This window comes from Photinus pyralis, unplaced genomic scaffold (assembly GCF_008802855.1).
Source record: "Photinus pyralis isolate 1611_PpyrPB1 unplaced genomic scaffold, Ppyr1.3 Ppyr1.4_LG2, whole genome shotgun sequence".
Lineage (NCBI taxonomy): Eukaryota > Metazoa > Arthropoda > Insecta > Coleoptera > Lampyridae > Photinus > Photinus pyralis.
The window spans coordinates 53231719-53246839 of record NW_022170403.1 but is presented as its reverse complement, the minus strand read 5'-3'; the positions used below and the strand labels follow the sequence as shown (position 1 = coordinate 53246839).

The 15121-nt window shown below is 35.4% G+C and overlaps 1 protein-coding gene across 1 annotated transcript in view; it reads right to left on the bottom strand.

Moving 5' to 3' along the window:
- The window catches only part of LOC116164104, a 49481-nt gene that overhangs the window by 6296 nt on the left and 28064 nt on the right, over positions 1-15121 (bottom strand). Inside the window, exon 5 of the mRNA XM_031478231.1 lies at positions 21-172. Coding sequence (XP_031334091.1) covers positions 21-172 — 152 coding nt within the window. The remainder of the gene's footprint in view (positions 1-20; positions 173-15121) is intronic.

The window sequence follows — 15121 nt, the reverse complement described above, 5'->3', positions numbered from 1 at the left end:
ATTAAGCTATATGTAATTACCTTTTTCTGGATCGAATCTCTGGCATTATAGGAAGACCCCATGAGGATTCAAGTGCCATTTCCAAATCGGCCATTGCTTCCTGATGTAAATCCATAACGATATGTGAAAATGGTCGATTTTGTTGCCGTTTTTTACAGTATTCAGAAATAACCTGCAACAATTCGCAATTGTGAGTATAAAGAACATAATGTCCCTAATAGATTAATTATCAAATAGCCTATTTACATAGGTATTACCTTTACTTCATTAAGTATTCATATTGTCTCTAGATATCGAAAGTGACACGCGACATCGTCAATTGGGGGAGAGAACTGTTACCAGAATCTTCTTGCGTGAGACGCTGGGCAACAGTAGTACAGATTTCTCCATAGGCCAGTCAAACAAGACATGCAACATTGGAAAAATGAAGCAAATCTGATTTTTTGTTATGTTAAGATGTATGAGTTGAGGGTAGTGCAAAACCAAGTTTTCAACTTCCAAAGACCTGCGCTATTTGAGTGGTTGTCGAAAAATCTCGACTTTTTCAGATTTTTTTCAAGTTTTCGTAAATATCTTGAGAATTATCGATTACACGAAAAATCAGTCTATATCATTTATGAAGAGGATGAAATTTCCTACTATGCGATCAAAAGTAGCTGCGTAGTTCCAACAAATCCCGAGATACCTAATGGGTAGCAACCCCTTCTAAACATTTTTGAATTGGGTGGTATGCTCGGTAGGAATGTTGATGAGCCAGGGTGAAATTCGTATCCAATATTTGGAAAATGTATGCCGTGTGCTGTCAGGGTGCACGATGCCTGTATTACACGGGGAGATCGTATTGTGCAAAAGTAAATCTTAAAAAACGAAACATTGAACAACTTATTGTAGGTCTTTTCTGTATGATATGGCACACGGCATACTAGATTTAATAATTTTTCTAAATATTGAATCAGGGAATTTCTCCATTTTCTTTTGTATATCAACCATATGCATATTTTATGTCATACAGAAAATTGATTGCTCTTTTAAATATCGTGAAAAACATAGGCATTGCACTTGAAAAACAAAAGTTGCATTGATTTCCGGATAAACCGGAGCGATATCGGTACTTTGAATATGCGATCAGATAGATCCTAATGTCACATATAGCATTATATTTGGACAAATTTTTCGTATCTCGCCAAATAAAAGAGATATTCAAGTGACTCTCTTTTCTCGAACGCACTGTATACTGTCATTGAATAAAATTTTTTATTCAATGATACTGTATAGTCCAGGGCAATTGTGTTTTCGCGTGAAAATTGTGTTAAAAGTGATCTGTTAGAGAGAGCTATGCGTATGGATAATTTGAGACAAATTGGTTGGCGCATGTTAAAGTTATGCCCGTTTTACTTTCAGAGGCAGCATCGTGGGAAATAATTCTAGGGGAAGCCTCACTTAAGACAACAAAATGTGAAGGCCACATGGCACACCTTCAACCTATACACTATCTATTGCAAAAAAAATTCAGAACTCTACGACAATTCCCCTAAACCTTTGAATATAATCAGAGCCTAAACGTAGTTCAAAACAGCAGAAGTGGGTCCGGACGGACGGGCGGACAAAACGCAAACAAGTTGTAGTGGTCTTATACATTTTGTTTGTATTTTATAGAAAGAGACGCGGTAGCAGAGTACGTATAGAGCAAATAATAAATAAACATTTCAGTTCGTTGAATTACGATGTAGTTTTGTAGTTATGCATTGTCCAGTTGCAAAACAAAACCTTTACGGAAAAAAATCGAAAAGGAAGGAAAGAAGCAATCAAAAGAAAACAAGTACAAATTGTGCACAACTCTTGTGCAGATAACGCGCATTTTTTTAAATCCAAAATAGCTTAGGAAATGGTTGGGTTATAAGGGGAGGAGGTTCTATACACATAAACATTTAAAGACCGTCAGGAATACATACAAATCACAGAAATATAAGCTTAGACTTCACCAATAGATATGTCTCGTCCCTATCCTCATTTTGCCTGTGAGAATACTTTCCTCCGACAAACCGCTTTCGAGATATTCACTCTTAAAGTTTTCAAATCACCAATGGATATATTTCTTTCAGGCGTCTCAATCGTCCTTTGTGAGTACCCTCTTCCGACAATCCGTTCTGGAGATATAAGGGATAATCCGATCACTATAAGGAGTCGAGGAGGAGGACTATGGTTAGTAGAAATTAATTCCTTTCGTTGAGACCTTTCATTAAAGTACCATGAAGGATAAAACCAGTTCCACGTACTGACCCACCTCTCCCCCTCTTTTGATAAGGGGTGAGAAAGTCAGCAGTAGTTGGTATAGAAAATGGTTCCTTTCGTTGAGACCTTTAATTAGAATACCATGAAAGATAAAATTAATTTCTAACCTCCCCCCTTCAGGCCCCGTCACCCACTGATCTCGAAAATGAGTCTCGCAGCACAGTTATGGTTTGCACAAACCAATTTATTTTGATGAGACCTTTCATTACAATACCATGAAGGGAACCCCCTCCCCCCATTTTCAAAAGTTTAGCTTGGCTTCAGATGAGTGGGGCTTGTTTGCTTTTATTACAGGAACCTAACATAAAATTTTAATCAAATTGCAGCACAATTAAGGAAGTTGCATGCACTTACTGCAGTAGTAGTGGTACGTGCGGAAATAGGGAAGGGGATCATAATACACCATGCCACCACAACTCGCTTATAAATATGTGAGATAAGCTCAATTTTTTGTTTTTGGGTGACAGTAGACTTTCCAGGGATACGTTTTTAGCGGAATTTTTTTGACGGACATTCCCCTTATGCGTTGGTTTTGTGTGTTCGTTTGTCCGTCGTCTGTTTCTGGTCTAACTTGAAAACGGAAAGAGACAGCGATATCAAACCTGCACCGACCGATTTTCCGGATTAAAAATCGCGATTCCGAATGCGAACTGAGGATCAAAACATTATTCCCTTACTGAAAATTGTACGTTATTCCTCGTATCTTGTTGATTATCGTTGATATCAAAATTTTTTGTAGTTATCCTTTTTTTCGCATATTTTTAGGGAGTTTTGTATATAGTTTTGTTTGAAACTGACTTATTCTCATCATGGTCTGAGTTGCTGGTCGTTTCAGCTTTCTTACTTGCAGACTATATACAAAGTATGTACATACAGGGTGTTTTTTTAAGATGAGCCATACGACAATGTAAAGGGATTGAGTTATTTAAAATGGGTCATAGGGAAATTTACATTGCAACATGCAATTGTTTCAGTCATAGCTTCCTCGCGAATCATCTACCACAGTCAGTACTGTAGAAATTGTTACTAAATCAACAAATTTATTCAAATCAGATATATTTATGTGGTTCGTTTTTTGTGAACACGATAACTCAAACGCGCCAGAATCTGATGAAATTTGAGGTGTATACAGGTTTGCACGGGGAATTGTTCTATTTTGGTTTTGATCCGCTACCATCTTCAGAGTTTTTGAGGGTGAGGGTGAAGTTGAAAACACTGGATAATGTGACATAAAAAAATCTTCAAAAAATCCATTACAGTTGTGTGTGAGAAATTTTGAATTAAAGTTGCACTTTTCTCGAAAAGTAAGCACCATAATGGACAATGTTAAATACAAAAAAAGATATATCTTGATGAGCTCTCCAAAAAATTCTCATATACTTTTTGCGTCGGGTTGAAAATAAAGGCACCAAAGGGCATTTTCTAAATGTTATACTATGATTATATTATAAGTAGTCGTAAAGTCCAGTTCGGAGTTTACCTTACAACTAGTTATCAATACTTTCCAAATAGTGTAAAACTTTTGATTTGGCAAAGGGTAAAAGCATAGTTCTATTCTAGCAAGAAGTGCTATTGGTACCACACTGATGAATAGTATTTTTCTATCCGTTCTTTCAGGTCCAAACCAGGCCTTGTTCTTTCTCGTTTATTCATGATCGGGATGAAGGGTTTGGAACTCACTGGCCGATTTAAACACGGATTTGGAAGATATTTTATTATTTTTGTTTTTGTCAAACTTTGATTGATGGAACCTGTCGCTCTCTTGTGATACCAGTGACGGCGTCATCTTTTGGATAACTTCATGTGATGTAGCACATTGAAATGTTACTCTACTCTTTTAATTGTTGACGAATTAGTTAATTCTGCATAATAGACTAGATGGTAAACTGGTTTTCTGTTAAAAATTTCGCCATCTGAATTATTTTAAAAATTTTCCAACCTATTTCATTTTGATATTCTTAATGCCAAACCCAAATATTCGAGCATTCTTGCAAAAATTTGCAACGAGGCATTTTTTAAAGCTCTTGGTGCGATAAACAACTTCCCGCAAAAAGATCATTTTTTAACACGATTTGTACGTGGATGCGAATTTGGCGTCACCTTCCCCTAAAGTAAAAGCGTTGAATTTAAATCCAATGGTAACCGATAGGTAGGTATGCCCTGATGTTACTTCGAGTAATGGATCAAAGTTATTATATAATTGTTGAACAAAAACACATCCTTACATTTAATAACGATCGTCCATAAATGCTTTTGAGTTCGTTTACTAACTGCTCTCATATAAACAAAATAGCTTTGCGGCTTTTATTATCTAACCGTTTGCATAATCTGCCACAGTAAAACTACCAGACTGGATGTTCATCTCCGTTTTAATCGACCGCGTTTATTAATATTTACTTACTTAAAATTGTAATCAAAATTCGTGCGAGGCAGAACATACGCTTATTCTGGGCATTTTGTCAGGAAGCAATTAAATGTGCGTATCTAAGGTATTTTCAAAATAAACCCCTTTATTATGATTTAAATTAAATAGTATAAAAAATTCAACAAATTGAAGTAACCAATACGTGCTCGTTTTGCGTTAATTCTGCCGCCAACTTCACGTATGGTTTGGTATCATTGAATATTTTCGATTTGGCATCCGAATTACAAACAATGTATACTTCAAAATATCAGTATAGGAACCCCGTAAAAGTAGGTATACCAACATTGCATTATCTTTAATTTTTTAGCGACTATAACATATGCGAAGTCGGGGACTTTACGTGGTTTTTCTTTTCCGGTTTTGTAAAAATTTTTGCGAAGTTTCCACCACGAGATCATCAAATTTCAATAAAACTTGGGGTTCTCTGGATCTTTGAACATAGCTCTTAAAGATGCCCTTTAAAGAACCCTAAACGCTGTCAAACTTATAAAACCTGTTAATGGCCGAGTTCTTAAAGACTTAAAACAAACTAAAAGAACTCGGAAGGCGTTCGGAAATCAGATCGTTTAAACCTATTGAAGATGGACTCATAAAATCCTTTAAAAGCTTAGCTCTTAAGGCGGCTATGGACTGAAACATGAAATTTCTGAAAGTTGACCAATTTAGAATGTGATAAATAAAGCAGATTTATTGAAAGAAAAAGCGAAATGTATCGCCTTCCTTTTAGAAGCTAGAGAGATTTTGAATTTCCACAAGGAAATTTTAAATAATAGCATCTTAAACTGCAAAACATTGTCCATTTAACCAATTCTCTATCTTTAAAAATAAGAAAGTTACCCATGCAATCCCACGCGATCTGGGACACACTGTATATACCCAATTTCAATTTGATGCAAATCGATTCATAAATGGCGCATATGCCCAAAGGGAATTTTAAATTTTGAATCTATTCACCCGCAAATCCAGTTTGCTTTTGTCGGTACCCCCACTTCCGACGTTCCGTTCGCCCGAAATTCGCTTTGGAACTTTTGACCCCATCACCAGATAGACTTCGTCAAAGAAGACTTTCCTTTGTCGGTACTCAGTTCGGACGCTCCTTTCACCCGCAACATTGTAAATTTTGAATCTATCAAACCCAAATTTTGACATTGCCTATCGTATGGTGTCGGCTATGCATATCTTGAAATTCGTGCAATTCGGTGCATAATTGCCTAATGGAAATGTCAAAAAGGCAGTGTTTATTTCCATGTCAGTTAGTCATAGCATCATTTTAACAAATTCATACTGATTTTTTATGAGGAAATCAAAAATACCATAAGAAAAGATAGTGCCATTTGAAATAAAAAAGTTCCGGTATCGTTCTGATACAACCGGAAAGGCGGCCATCTTGAAAATATTTTTAAATGATTCCTTTTGATCGATTACTTAAAAAAGGTAATGAGTCCCAATTCGAAATTCCAAACCGTTCCTGAAATACTTCTAATGGTCCACTTAAAAACACCACCCTGTATAGAATCAAAAAAACAGATAACGAAATTGTAAAAATAATTCACGCACCTACAACCCTAGAGCCCAGAAACTTTTCCAGCACCCCACGTAACACGAAATAAGCGTAAGAAATTATGCAGAATAAACTTGTGTATGGGCAAATTAAATATGCGAAATGAGTTAGTTACGAAAAAAATTAATCGTTAAATCATTTCCTTGTACGGATTATTATGTACACTGTCCAATAATGAAACGACACTAGCGAATACAGATCGGATACACAACTAATCAAATTTTATAAACTGTATACCCACCTATAAAATACATGCGGCAAGGTTGAGGTACTTCTACTCGCAATTCACAATCGTTCGGGGTGAATAATTTTTCAGAGGGTCATTTAGTCCAGACAGATGTGATTGTGCGACAAAAATCTTACTCTTTACATTTTTCTGTAAAAATGCCCAGTTTGTTACAAAAAAAGTTTTTTAACTTGCGCCAAATTTATACTCCACTTAAACTTGTTGAGTCTCTCTTAAATTTCGCTGCATTTTTAAAGCAGAAAGTTATACCTACTGCGCGAAAGAAAAATCCGTTTTAAAATTGTTACGCGTTTTCACGCTTCGTAAACGTTGGTGAATTAAAAACGGAAATTGGTAATTGAACTGAATTTACCTATTGTCAGGCAGTGAAATTAAATTGAAATTCGTGCGTTATAGTATAGCAGTTAGAGGTATGTAAAGGGTTCCTGAAGTAGATTACCAAAATTCCTAAACACAGAGACCAGCATTAGACGGCCATGCGTTTAATTTACGTGCAATGTGTAAACGTGACGTTTGCCAGTATGTAAAACTAAATCACGTTCACTGTTACTGCATTCAGAATGTAATTGCTGGATGCCATATACAATTATCGAATATCTCAGAGATGTGGGTTGTAATCGATTTCACATCCCATGGGTTTGTGTGTAAGCATTTACTAGCGCGCCGTATTGTGTTATAATGAATATGTGACCAAGAATGTGTAATTTAACCCTAAATACGTAACACTACCACAATACAGCACATTACGATCGTGTAGAGGTAACAATATAGGGCATTCATTACATTTCATGATATAATTAGATACTTTTAAATGTACGTACTACACATACTTAATTCGTAATTAAGTATATAGGCATATTGTAAGAATAGACTTACGCTATGTTATAGGTAACATATTGATTACTTTAAATGTGGAAAAATTTACAAAAAGATCTTAATTAAACATCGAAGTGTGATTACCTACTCACTACTTATTAATTATTTCAACAACTAAAGAGAACAAGATATACTAGTGCTTGAAACCGTAAAAGAAACGAGAACGAGTGATGAAAATAGAAAAAGAAAAGATTTTCGAGATACGACCGTGTCAATAAAAAGTTTCGCCCATTTTTGTAATGGGCTTCATCAGGACAAGAAAGAAAGCAATAAAACATTTCTGCTTCTCGTCCTGATGAAGCCTCCTATGAACGTAGACGAAACGTTGACTATTCGTTCAATATTGACACGGTCCCGAAAGTCGCTCCTTTCGTATATAACATCTACTCGTTTCAAAAATTAAAATTGTTGACGAAAATTGTTCGTGGTTCTGAATTGGAGTAGGGCCATGTTTTCAACCCGTGTATAAACTTGTACAGATAGAAAGTCGGAAGTAAAATATTAAATAATCAATTGATTACATACTAGTAAACGAGAAAAATACTGGAAGAAATGAAAGAATTTCAGGTAGGAACAAGGATAAAATCGGATCAACAGCCGACGGAAATAAGGAAAGATAAAAATATGGTATTGACAAAAGAGGAAAGAAGAAGAAATAGAGAGCACAGAGGAGTGGAAAAATATTAAGAGTATTAAAAAGACAATAACGTGGACACAGGTAAACGAAGGGGAAGGGAGAGATAAAAGAAAGGGAAAGCGGCGGGGAGGGATGAAACAAGAAATCATCAAGAAGAAACTGAGGAAACTAATAAACAATTTAAAAAAGGGGTACAAAGACTGTAGGGGAATCACGATAATCACGACTGCATTCAATGACACCACCATTTTAAATTTATGTCTAAAGAAACATTGCGCTAGAATCTCTATAGCTAGCGCCACTTTGAGTTCAACTAGCGACCCATATTTTGCAACAAAAAAAACCGTTGCTTTCGGGGGTGCTATGTTAACGCAAGTGCCATCATGGCGTTAAATAGTTATTATAAGATAAAGATAAGACGATAAAGGGATATTTTAACCATTGTGTGAATTAACTTTCCCGAGATGGTTAGTTTTCCTTTATCGTCGTGTACAGAACTTTATTTTATAGCAGAATCAAGATAAATCATTGTAAAGCTTCTAATAATATTGTGAATTTAATTTTGACGTCAAAAATAGCAACCCTTAGATCTTTCTGTAGCGGTCGTTTCCATAGAAACAGCATTGTCATATGTTCTGAACGTCATTTTATATCGTGCTCCACATCCCATTTGAAATAAGAATGACAGATAATTAGAATGCACAATCACTTTATCTACCCTTGCGGTTAAAGTAATCACTTTATCTACCCTTACGGTTAAAGAGCGAATCAAAATTGGGGACTCGCTATACGCAAAAAGACGGTCTCATATTCCAAAAGGGTTGATTGGTTTATGAGAAACCGAAAATGTATTCTTTAATAGGAAGCATTACGTATCTACGCGCCAATTGAGACAAATAAGAACCGAGATTTTTATCCAACAATTAAAATCTAACACATAATTTTTGTTTTCCTTTCAATCCATCTTTATTAAATTGTTTTACTTGAATTTTCCAAGAGAAACAGATATTGAGCATCGGTTTGTAAGGCCATCAATCAATTTCCCTTTCAGAGAAGTTTATACATTCACGTTTTGTGATATCTAAATCCCATTGCCACTCCTCTAAATCTTTAAATTTAAGGGTTGTAAGTAGTTTTATGCATTTTTTATAATTAGGTATATAATGAAAGCTTTTCACACAAGGAAATAAGTGAACACAGTTGAGCCAATTACGGATGAAAAGTAAAATATTGGAAGATAATATCTCGCTGGGGTTTAATTATTATTTGATTCTTGAACTTTCCTACATTATTTTAAAGGTAGAGACACACGTGAGATGCACGCTCGATGATATAAATATAATAATAATATAAAGCAATTTGCAATAATGTTTCTATAAGTTTCCATTTCCATACAAAAATGATAACGGTTATTCAATTTCAGTCACGTAGCCGAAATGCTTTCCTCGCAGAAAAACGTCCATAAAATGATGTCAAAATACCAACTTTATTGTAACATTCCTTTCTATTAGAACCGCACGCCCTGCTTGTCAATATCTCGTGATGGAAGATCAATAGTTATGAATTGTAGATGATTAAAGCTATATGGATACCTACTTTTCCTTAAAATTAAAAAAAAACACCCCTAAAGTTTTATCACTCTTCGTACTTGTCGGATACGTGAGCTCTTTTTATAATGTCACTTCATGTGAGAGTCGGTTTAAAACCGCATTTTTAGACCTTTTTAGATTCTAGGCAATCCATATCCGAGAACACTATGGGGTTAAGTATCTTTCACGTACTCTTCCCCATTATTTGAGAATGTAAAGTACTAGAATAGCAACTAGTTTCGATTATCATCGCCAAGCTCTTTAAAATAAATCCGCACCTACAGGTACATCGTGACGAGGCCTAGAAGTGCCTGTAATATGTCCATTTCAAGTCTTTTCTGAAGCTGTTAAGAATCGATTAGTTTTATAAAAAGAGTCTTTCCAAAGCAATCGAACGACAAAATGTTAGCTAGACGCTTTTCTGAGCCGAGCACAGGGATTTAAGCATAGAACATTCTGCAAAGGGTCTAGAGAGCTCTGTAACTGACCAAAAATGTTCAATCAGAAATCTTTGAAAGGTACCGGAAATACAGGTACATGTGTGTTTCCAACCCTCTATTAAAAGTCTAAAGGTGTGATGCCCTGATGTGATGTGTGATGGAAAGCATCTAATTGTGTTGGAAACCACTTGTAGGACTCTGGAAAGCATTACCCAATTAGAGTTCCTTGATCGCGCAAGAAACCTGGGCTTAACTATTGATACGTCTTTAAGATTTGAACAACATATAAAGTCGTGTATCCAGCGCGCTTATGCAAATTTGCGATATATTTATAGTATAAAGCATCTCCTCAATAAAAATTCCAAAATGACTTTGTGCAATGCGTTAGTGTTGTCGCATTTCACATTTTGTTCCACAGTTTACGGTCCCTGTCTCACGAATCATATCTCTAAGAGAGTGCAAATTGTACAAAAATCATGTCTCCGTCTTATCTTTGGGATAAAAAGAAATTTCCCTATTTCACATAAGTTAAATGAGGTTTCTTGGCTTGATATGAATAAAAGACGTTTCCTTCATGCCTCGGTCCTATTTCATAAAGTTGTTACCTTTAAATCGCCCTCCTACCTATATACCTAATAAGATAACGTTTGGTACCGATGTTCACAACATTAACATCCGTCGTAAGGATCTACTCGATATTCCTAAACATAAATCTACTATGTATGAAAGATCATTTTCTTATGTAATTGGTAATATATATAACTCTTTACCTCTGGATGTTAAGTGTTGTGAGATTAAAAAGTTTAAAAATCAGGTCCGTAAATTGCTTTTAAGTAATAATCTGTGATTGTTAACTTTAGTTTGAAGTTTTTGTTTGTTTATATCTTTCGTACATCATTTGTTTCCATGCTCATTGTATATTCAGACTTGCCTTATAAATAAGATTGTGTAAATAACGTTAAATGGTTAAGTGGAAGAGCAGGTAAGGATTTTTCCACACCCGAACTTCGCCAGTTGGACACTATCATATTTTTTTTTGTTTTCTTTGTTTCTTCTTGTTATATCGATATCTTGTGTCCAATAAAGTCCTATTATTATTATTATTATTTAGAAAAATTTTCAAAATGTATCCCACGATTTCTGTAGGTCCTTTCGAGACGGTTCTAGAGCTAGTCGAAAGAAACGATTTAGAAAATGTCGAAAAAAATTTAGAAAAGGCCCACAAATCTTTTGGATCTAAGTCCTGCGGTGGTGAATTAGACATCTTTGACTGGGGCTTTCATAGTTCTGTAGGGGGGTTGAAAAGAACTAGGAACGCCATAGTAGAGGGCATACAGATAAATACCAGAAAAGCGTTTATAAGACTCTTGAAACCAATCATACGGTTTTAACTAATCTGAAAAGGTCCCAGAAGTCAGGGTGCAGAGAGGTCTGGAAAAAAAACTAGGGAAAAATCTCTAGCGGTTCCAAATGAGGTTTAAAATCGTCTGTCTTTTAGAACTATTTAGTGCATTCCTCTAGGGACCTTTTAACTTTAATGAATCTGCTGAGAACCCTTTCCTTAATTCTACGTTCTAAGAGTAGCCAAGGCGGTTCTAAAAAGGGCCTAGATGACAGGGACTAAATCACTGAACTGAACTGAAAGTTCATGGGGCGACAGACAGACCGGCACGAGGACCGGCAGACAGACCGACATCATCGAGATTTTGTTGGATTCGGATTCCTGGTGCTTCAAAACGTCAAAAAGTGGGATGGGGGTCATTTTCCTTACAAACGTGCAAGTGGTAAAAATGTTAGTGGTAACACAAAACAAACATTTTTAGCGCATTTTCCAACTCACGTTGGAATTTGCTATTATAGTCAGTTTTTCCGTTCATCCGAGGCCTTAACTACCCCTACAGTACAATGTCAACTTTCTTATTTATGGAGATATTTTTTTGAAAATTTAACCAAAGCTACGCATCTAAAAATGTAATAAAACATTTTTAGCGCATTTTTTAAAAATTAAAAAAAATGTGCTATTATATGTAATGTAGTTTGCGCCTTTTAGAAATCTAATAAACATTTGTGGTTCCTTTTATATCTTAAGAATGTGCTATTGTTTGCGTTTTGTCCGTCCGTCCGTCCGAACCCACTTCTACCGTTTTGAACTACTTCTAGGGGAATGGTCCTAGAGTCCTGGAATTTTTGCAGTAAGTAGCCTATACCTCGAAGGTGTTAAGACGGCCATCAAATTTCGCTGTCTAAAAGCCCCCCCCCCCCCACGAATTAATTCCTTAGATGCTGTTATTGAAAGTAAAACGTTCATAACTTTTACATACGACAACCAATTGGTCTCAGATTTTGCATATGCATGCCTTTAGTGGTGCCAAATTAAACTTTAGAAAAAGAGAGGGGGGGGGGGTAAACACATGTTCTACCCTTCATTATATTCTAATGAAAGGTCTCAACGAAAGGAACCGGTTTCTATCAAGTACTGTCCCGTGATCGGGTATATTCCCTTATACCTCAAGAACGGATTGTCGGAAGAGGGTACTGGGCACAAAGGGCGATTGAGACATCTGCAAGAAATATATCCATTAGTGATGTGAAAACAAACGCTATTTCGGTTAAAAACGATGCGCTTTATCTGCACAAGAGTTGTACACAATTTATACTTGTTTAAAAATGCCCTTCCTTAAGGTGATGATGCACCCTTTATAGGTGTGGAGAAAACACTACAATTTCTTATCTGGGTATCGGGGTACCCCCAATTCTTTTTGATATATTTAATCCTGGATGGTATTTTGAGATACTGATACCGAAAAATCAACAATTTCATGGGCGAGTATCCACAATGAAGCGTGTTTTTCAAAAAATGATTTTAGTAATCTAGGCAGATTTCTTGCAAACCATTGTGGAAGTGTAATTCTTCTTAAATCCTCTGCTAGTGTGATACGATAAAGGTCATACAATAAATTTTTTTTTGAGAAAGTCATGTTGCAACCGTCATTGCAGATAATATTGTTGTGTAAACTACGTCAGGCGGCCGTTTTATTAGGTATAGGACACCCTGATCGAGATCGAAATTTTTTGGACGTTAAAACGTAATTTGAGCGTTTTTCTTTGCAAAATAGCATAACTCTATGAAAATAGCCAGTTTTGTTGCTTTTAAAAAGGCAGTCTTTGTTAATTGTTAAGTTTAGAAGAAAGTTAGTTGAATGTTACGAGTATTAAAAGATTGAAGTCGTCGTGTTAAAAAGTGAAAGATTAAGCTGACCCGCATTTTCCTGTTTATAAAAAGATTTAATCGGAGTGTTCTGGTTATCGAGCGTTTGTCTTCAGTTTAGGAAGTTTGTTCTCCATCAAAGGGCCAATACAATAATTGTAAATACAACACTGTTGTGTAAATCGAAGTTTGAATGCAATCGAAGAAGTGAAGTCTCGAAGTAAGTACCATCATCTTGTGCCTCTTGTGCGCCTGTTACGACCGGAGATTTTGGATTATTGACACTTAAATATAATTACGTTTTGTTTTAATTAATTGTCTATCAATAATATGTAGCGTGGTCTGTGGATTCTGGCCCTGAGTGCTTGTTTTTGTAGCCTGATTGTATGTTATATAAATTTGTTTCATCTGTAAATAATTGGTTTTGTGATTAGACGAGCACAAATTACGACCCACATAAGAGTTCTCTTTTTTAGTGATACCCAGGATTATTAGGTGTTATTGAAACATTTTATTTAAATAATTCTTTTAAATTGGCGGAAGCTGATCAAGTTTTTAAATGACCTAACACAAACAATATATTAATTACAATTCGACCTCCATACCCTTTCTTAAATTTTGCGTAATTTATTTTATTTATATTTATATTATTTATATGACAATTAACTTTTATTTATACTCAATTGTTCCCCAAGCTGCCTATAGTTGGTTTATAGCCGCTTTATTACTAGGCAATATGTTGGTTATATCTTCGCAACGGTTGAGAATAAAAATATAGTTGATTAGCGTTTTTGTCTTCAAATAACGTCTACCTTAATTTTCCAAAACATTCTCCTGGGACACCCTATAAAGTGCGAGAAAAAATCTTTGTAACGTCGAGCAGCTAACACACAAAAATCGTAATTCAACATTCAATGGAAAGAAATAATTCAATTTAGATAGCAAGAGCGAAATTGTGACAAGTCGGTACAAATTGGCAATATACAGGCTGATTTAAATTCGAGGGCCACCATGGGGATTGCCGAAGTTGCGTATTTTGATGATTAAGAAAATGCCGTTTTGAGACTGAAAGAAGTAATTCGAAGAGATACTAATAATATTTATTTTCCACAGGGAAATTGATAATCTTTATACAGGGCATCCCAAAAAGGTTTATACGAATGGAGAAAAAGCAAAACATTTTTGATGGAGTAAACGGAAAATCAAAATCGTCCTCTAGCTTCTAGAGTGAGAGTAAAGTTACGTTTAAACTGTAGTGGAGAGAAAATTTTCATTACAATTGTTACTGCCTAAGCAGCACTTGTAAATAAAAATGAAAAGTCAGCCCAGATTAAGAAGTAATACGAAACATCGTAAGATCCGTTCATAATTTTTGATTTTCCCTGTATGCTACCGAATGTTTTAAAAATGTTGTACTTAATTAAGGCCCTATCATTAACGCAGAGCTTTATACAAGGATATTTTTTTTGTGAAATGTAAGTCTCAATTTGTATAACACTTTTTGGGACACACTTATATTAATATGTTATAGCCAAAGATGGGTAGGTACTCTTTGGCTAAGAATAACAACCAGTTTATTTATCTACAAAACACACAGAAACTGTTTTTAAGATGTTTACGTTTGTTCACCCTTCCTTAATTTAATCATATTCTGTAGCTACTTTAAATTCCGCCTTCGTTCACCCCGATTAGTTTGAACTTTTTAATAAAAATATCACCAAACGCCAACGGCGGCGCTTTAATTTGATTTGCAATTTGACTTCAAAGGGGATGAGAGTAGTTTTCAGTAGTCATAATCGACGCGGTGCAGTGGTACGTATAATCTCCCATTGGAATTAAATTTCAA